Raw genomic sequence first — 7432 nt, 5'->3', positions numbered from 1 at the left:
TGCCTAAATTCAAAATTTCGGGACGAAATTCCCTCTAACAGGGGGATGATGTGACAACCGTCAATTTTCGGTCAAGTCAAAGTCAACTAAAGTCAACAAGTCAAACCGGTCAATTCAATTTGCCCATAGGTACTAGAGTTTACGTTATGTAATTTCTAAACAACTCTCTAATCTAATGAGGGATCATAAATCGAAAAGTGCGTACATCTAGATCTCCTTAACCTAAAACGGTGGTACGTGGAGAGCCAAACCGATAAAACAATGTTACCTACTCATCGGGAGTATGCAAGATCCTTAAACAAGGCTTAACGGGGTTTACGGACCTTGCACTGCGAAGCCGGACACTCACATTCGTCACACATAAAACCGATCTCAATCGTTTTCACTCTATCTCTTCTTATCAGAAATCTCTCCCAAATCCCTCTAAATATGTGAAATCTCTCCTAGACCTCTCTTTGTATGAGAAATCTCTCCAAGAATGTCAAATCTCTCCCAAATCTCTCTACGAATGTGAAATCTCTCCCAAATCTCTCTACGAATGTGAAATCTCTCCCAAATATCTCTTTGTATGTGAAATCTCTCCAAGAATGTCAAATCTCTCCCAAATCTCTCTTTGTATGAGAAATCTATTCAAGAATGTCAAATCTCTCCCAAATCTCTCTACGAATGTGAAATCTCTCCCAAATATCTCTTTGTATGTGAAATCTCTCCAAGTGTGTCAAATCTCTCCCAAATCTCTCTAAGTATGTGGAATCTCTCTCAAATCTCTCTCAAAATCTGTCTCAACTCTGAATAATCACTCGGGGCATCCCGACCCTCGAATTTGGCGAAAACAGCCCAAAAACGGAAGTCTACGCGAAAAACGGACTTAAGGAGCCGAAACCCCTCTTAGGACCCGAAACCCCTCTTAGGACCCGAAAGTCCTCTTAGGACCCGAAAGCCCTCTTAGGAACCAAACCCTTCTGAGCCGAAGGCTGCTGAATCGAACCCGAAAGGTCCTCTCGGGCCCGAACCTCGCATGCCTCACCCGAACCCGAACATTCGGCACATTTCGGGTCTGACCACTTCCTCTTCTGATGACCTACCGAGCCTTGGCTTCTGATGACCTACCGAACCCTCGCTACTGAGCCATTGACTGAGCCCTCGCCCTCGCCTCTTCTTCTGGTTCGCACTTCGCTTCCGGCTCGGCACCAGCAAGGACCGAACCTCGGCCTAGGGACCGATCCTCGGCCTAGGACCGAGAGGTCTCGCTGGGAATGCCTTTCTTCCCGGTTTTCAACTAATTTCGCGTTTTAGGCCCGTTTTGAATTGTTTTAACACGAGATTTTCACCCAAAACTTTATTTTAACATATAAGGACCCATAATTATTAAATTATCACATTTTTAAGGATAAAACCTTATCCAAAAGAGTGGGTGAAGTACAAAGGTGGAGTGTTGACTTTACCTTATTTTATGACACAAGCAACCACTCCCACACCCACTCCTAGTCACTTCATAAGTCCTTTCTCACTATTTTCAACCATTCCCACATTCTTAGGGCTGGAACATCCACCCTCCCTCCTCACACTTCATTCAATCTATCATTTTTCACCAAGAACCACACTCCAAACTCTCTCATCTTTCTCTCCAATTCGAGAATTTCAAGGCATATTCCAAGACTTTTCTCCTACAATTAGTAAGTATCATCATTTTTCTTATGATTATTGCACACCCTCCTACTCAAATATCATAGATTGCTTACACAAACAACATCACATTCTTGTTAGATCTTCGAATCTTCAAGTGATTCTTCAAGTGTTCTTGGGTTGAACACTTCTCTTCTTCAACACTTACCTACTGAAATCACTCAAGGTGAGTTCATACCCCTACATTTTCATATTTTATCAAGCTTTTAGGGGGGGAATACAAGTTAAAACACCAAGAACATAACTAAACTTTTCTAACAGCCTTCATCAGAAAAGTTCAACTCCATTCACGGACTATTTTGTACAACTTAAACATTTTTGTTTTCAAAACTGTTTTAGGTGTAAGTAGTTCCTGTTCTTAGCTTTAAAATGGCTACTTTCACATCTCCATGCGATTGTTCTACAATTTATGGTGATTTTTACCAAACTGCCTATCATTTCAAACACCAACCCGGACCAGTCTGTGATTATGGACTATTTCACCCAAGTTGGAGGTTATTAAAAATCATGATAAAAATTATGAGTAAACTAGACACACTTTAGGAACTCTCAAAATTTACGGATTTAGTTTTCAACTTCATATGATTTTTCTATGACTTTTCTAAAACAGTGCAGAAAGGTTTAATTTAGTTAACATCATATAACTTTCATAACACTTTGTATTATGTTGAACAAAGAGTATAATAATAAGTTCTAAGTATTGAATGTGTTTGTTTGTTAATTTAATCATCATAAACTGAAAATTTGTCATTCATAAAAATAATATTCATTCATTTGGAACGCGTATATTAAGCTATAACAAGCATAGTTTATGGATTCATAGCACAAATGTGTTTCATAAAAGAGTTCTTATACATTACAAACGTTTTGGATAAACTATAATAGGTATAGTTTATGTATCATTTACTTCCCAAACTTTTTACCAAAGGTTTTCAGTTTAGATCACGTAAATCTGTTAATGAATAAATTTGTGAGTCATTCGCTTCGGGTTACTTCCAAAGTAACCAAATCAAAAAGTCTTGTAAATTGTAACCAGAGTCTCTTGTACGGAGAACGTGATAGTTGTGTATAGATCTATATTGGGTTTGACAAACCCACACCAGAGCTGCTTGCAACAGCTAGACCGGCAGGTCTGTGGTGACAAGTGTCATTTCAGTTTCACGACGCCTAAAGAACGTCGCAATTACGAGGCCGTCAAAGTCAAGTATGGTTATGATAGCTCACATGTGGTATTAACAAATCATAAGATTTACGGGTTCTAACTTTAAATTAGTGAGTTATGTCGATTTAGCTCTCAGAAATTACTTTAAGTACGGAAAAATACTTGTACGTCTTCATATTAAAAAGGGTTTTATGTTCATTTAAAATTACTTTTTATATCAATTACAAATATCGATGTATATTTTCAGTCTTAGTATTTAAGACTACACACTATTCATTACAAGAGTTTTTCTCAAATCAGAAAGGGTTTTACGCCAATTTGAAACCACTTTTATATCTTTAAGTATGACAAATAGTAGTTCGATTTCGGTCTTGGTATTAGGACCACATAACTTATGTAAGGAAAATATTGGATTTTTCTTAGTAACATACATCTCTTTACAAAGATCGATTTTCAAACTCTTACCGTCAAAAGCTTATGAACTCACCAACCTTTGTGTTGACACTTTTCAAAACTACTTGTATTCTCAGGAATTCAGTGAAACAGGAAATCAACCACGTTTTGAGGATGGGACGTTAAATCGTCAAACAGTTCATTTTGTATCATAATGTAATTGATTTGAATCATGTAACATATACTTTGGTGTAACTTTTTTTTCAATTATATTTATGATGGTTGTATTTACTTTGAGCACTATTATACTCGTTGTTGTGACACTCTACATGTAGTCCTCCACCCCCGGACGTTTCCGCCATCCTTGGTTTGGGGGTATGACACTTGAGACTTTGTGTCCCAACACAATTCCTTCCTTAACCATAAAATGCCACTTCTCCCAATTCAGGACAAGGTTGGTATTTTCACATCTTGCTAGCATTAGATCCAAGTTGGACAAACAATCTTTAAAAGATGACCCAAAAACCGAGAAGTAATCCATAAAAACCTCCATAAATGTGTCGATCATGTCGTGAAAGATAGCCATCATACACCTTTGGAAGGTAGCTGGTGCATTGCATAACCCAAAAGACATGCTTCTATATGCGAATGTTCCACTTGGGCATGTAAAAGTAGTCTTCACCTGGCCTTGTAGGTTGATTGGAATTTGGAAATACCCTGAAAAACCATCAAGAAAACAATAATATAGATGAACAGAGAGTCTTTCGAGCATTTGATCGATGAATGCCAATGGAAAGTGATCCTTGCATGTGGCATCATTTAGTTTTTTGTAGTCAATGCAAACGTGCCACCCGGTTATTATTCTTGTTCGAATTAACTCGTTAATTTCGTTGATCACCACCGTCATTCCTCCTTTTTCGGTACCACTTGCACCAGACTTACCCATGGGCTATCGGAGATTGAGTAAATGATTCCACCATCTAGTAGTTTAACCACCTCTTTTTCACAACTTCTTGCATGTTTGGGTTTAGTCTTCTTTGGTGTCGAACTATAGGTTTAGCTCCATCTTCTAAGTTAATCTTATAAGAACAATAAGCCGGGCTAATTGCCTTCATGTCGGTTATGTTCCATGCTACAGCACCTTGCCTCTTCCGTAGTACACCCACAAGACTTTCTTTTTCATGTTTGGCCAAATCAGCAGCTATAATTACAGGTTTTTATTAGCCATCTTCAAGAAATGCATACTCCAAGTGATCAGGTAGTGCTTTAATTTTAGTTTTTGTGTTCTGAATGTTGAACATGTCAAGTCCAGTGAGGGGACTCGTCGAGTCCTGGGTAAAATTCACAACTAGTTGGGTTTCCTCGAATGCACTTCTGATCAGAACATTGTATTCAGCTTCCTCGAGCAGTCTCTCTATTTCCAGCAGATCTCTTTCCGCGTCAAATTGTTCTTCAAAGGAGACGGTGGACTTGCTTTGCTCATCTTCATTCCATTCCTCCATTAACTCTTCCAACATATCAACCACTAATGTCGTTTCATCACTATTCCTTGGATGCTTCATGGCTTGATCAAACCCAAAAGTAATAGATTCGTCTCCTACCCAAATAGTAAGTTTAGAATCTCGCATGTCAATTATAGCACTCGCGGTGTTTAGAAAAGGTCTTCCAAGTATGATCAAGACTTGAGGATCCGCTTCCATGTCTAATACTATGAAGTCTGCGGGAAATACGAACTTATCAACTTTCACCAATAAATCTTCGCATATTATCCTCAGGAATGTGACCGTCTTATTTGCTAGGTGAATTGCCATTTGAATTAGCCTTGGTTCCGGAAGATCTAGTTTCTTCAAGAATGAGTATGGCATGACATTTACACTTGCCCCCGAATCAGCCAATGCATAAATGATAGGTAAGTTTCTGAATTGACAAGGCAATGTTAAGCTTCCTGGATTACCCTTTTTCTTAGGTACTTTGTTCAACATGGCAGTTGAACAGTTCTCATTTAGGACCACCTTCTTCACCTCTTCCATCTTCTTTCTATTAGTTAGCAGCTCCTTGAGGAATTTGGCATACTTAGGCGTTTGTGCTACCGCTTCTATGAATGGCATATTAATTTGAAGAGCCTTTATGTGTTCCATAAACTTCTGGTACTCAACATCATTATTTTCTTGTCTAGCTCGAGATGGAAATGGTACTGGAGACTGATATGGCTTTCCAGGAGGCTTGTTCTTCTGTTCAAGTGGGGGACTCGTCAAGTCCGTAACCTCGACTCGGTGAGTCGGGTTGGGAATTTGTGATTCTTCATGTTCTGCTTCTTCCTCTTGCACCAACTTAGGTTCTTTTTGTTGAATAGGGGCCAGAGGAGTTATAATCTTCCCACTCCTATTTATCACAATATTTATATGTCCACCTTTTGTGTTACTTTCGGTATTACTAGGAAGTCCACCCGGTCCTCTCTCATTCACTTGTTGAGCAAGTTGGCCCAGCTGCTTTTCTATGTTGAGAATGGATGCTTGTTGATTCCTAAGGAGACCTTGTTGATCTTTCATCATAATTTGGTGTTCTCTTAACATATTTTGTTTATCTTTGATTGCAGAATTGGTATCGTTATGTCTTTTCTCGGACGCGGCCACGAATCTTGTAAGCATGTCTTCCAGATCTGATTTCTTTTCATGTACCGGTTCCTCCTTTTGATAAAAGCCTCTATCTTTTTGCTTATATTTTTCCTCCCTTGTCTTTTTGTACTCCTCATATGGTAGCCATTCTTTCCTGGGTTTCCACCAATTGTCATCATACCTATCACCACTTGAATAGCACACATGTACTTTCTGGTTCCCATTCTCATGAAGGTCGCAATCATTAGTAAGGTGGGGCCCTCTATAATTTTCACATCCCACTCTAATGGCATGGATGCATTGGTCCATCTTAGTCATTCTTCGGCCCATGCTTTCCAATTTTGCCATCATTGCTGCCATGTCATCGGTAATGGAATTCACCTCCCCTCGATTTAAGTCGCTCCTTGGGTTATGATATTCTCTAGAGTGCTTAAAGAATTCTTCAATTAGTTCTTTAATCACAAGGGGTGGCTTCTTTGTGAGAGGTCCTTGCAAATCAAGGAGCTGCCTAGTTACATTGACTCCATCATAGAAAATGGAGACTTTTTGTTGACTGTTTAGATCATGATGCGGGCAGTTCCTTAGTAGGCCCTTATGTCTCTCCCACACCTCATAAAGTGACTCTCCAGCTTGTTGTTCAAAATTGGCTATGGATTTTTTCAACTTGGCTATCTTTGAGGGAGGGCAAAATAAGTCTGTGAATTCTTCTTTCATTTTAGCCCAAGAGTTGATGGACCTTGGAGGGAGTGATTTCAGCCAATCTTTCATGGCCCCTTTAAATGTGACAAGTAGCATACGAAGTAAAACAATGTCGCGAGGTACATTAGGAACATTTAAATAGTCAGCTACGTTGTTGACCTCGTCGAGATGCTTGTATGCGTCTTCTTGATCCTTCCCGAAGAATGGGATTTCCTTAAGTTGAGCAAGTATGTGCCCTTTTAGTTCAAGGGTAGCGGTTGCAGGAATTGCGAGTTGCACGAGTCCTGGGCTGGTATCGTCACGTATTCTTTTCCTCCATTCGCACATGGGAACTTCATCTATATTAGCCATGGTGGTTGCGGGTTCACCTTCAAAGTCACTTTCTTCTTCGAATTAGGAATCGTATTCGTACTCATATTCGGTGTCTTTTGGCAATGGGTTTTCTTAAAAACCCTCAAGCATACTTTCTTTGCTCCTTTGACTGTTGGACTCTCCGGCTTTCTTGCTTTTCTTCTTTACAAAGACTGATTTAAGATCCTTGAAGGGAGATTTATTTGGTGGATTACTGTCTTCAACAACCTCGTCTTTGTTCTTCCTAAGAGCGGATTATGGGTCTTCAAATGGAGGAACCAGAGGTGTATTGGACCCTCGGGTCATGTAAAACCTAAAATCAAAACAAGAAAAACGAATAAAAAGAAAAAAAAAAAAAAAAAAACTGAAACTGAAAATCAGTTGTGGACTCGCCGCGTAGCTTCGATTGCACTCGGCGAGTTCAAGGCTAAAACAGAAAGAAATTAAACAAAAATTCTAAAAACCGATAAACTTAGTACTTAACCTAATAACTAAACTACTAAAGCAGTAACTTTGTGCAAGATAA

General features: G+C 39.2%; 1 protein-coding gene and 1 non-coding gene across 2 annotated transcripts; one reads left to right on the top strand and one right to left on the bottom strand.

The window, feature by feature from the left end:
• Positions 1-4461: 4461 nt before the first annotated feature.
• LOC145064064 (uncharacterized) lies at positions 4462-6906 on the bottom strand. Its single transcript, XM_079011586.1, has 2 exons — positions 6373-6906; positions 4462-6285 (listed from the first exon to the last, which is right to left on the bottom strand). Exons 1-2 carry the CDS (start codon positions 6904-6906, stop codon positions 4462-4464), a joined length of 2358 nt encoding a protein of 785 aa, XP_078867712.1.
• Positions 6416-6522, top strand: LOC145065207 (small nucleolar RNA R71). The gene has a single exon (XR_013688353.1). It is a non-coding gene; the product is annotated as a small nucleolar RNA R71 (small nucleolar RNA).
• Positions 6907-7432: the final 526 nt, after the last annotated feature.

This window comes from Lactuca serriola, chromosome 7 (assembly GCF_051521515.1).
Source record: "Lactuca serriola cultivar US96UC23 chromosome 7, Lser_US96UC23_V15, whole genome shotgun sequence".
NCBI lineage: Eukaryota > Viridiplantae > Streptophyta > Magnoliopsida > Asterales > Asteraceae > Lactuca > Lactuca serriola.
The sequence above is the reverse complement of the archived record's forward strand: the minus strand, read 5'-3'. Positions and strand labels throughout refer to the sequence as shown.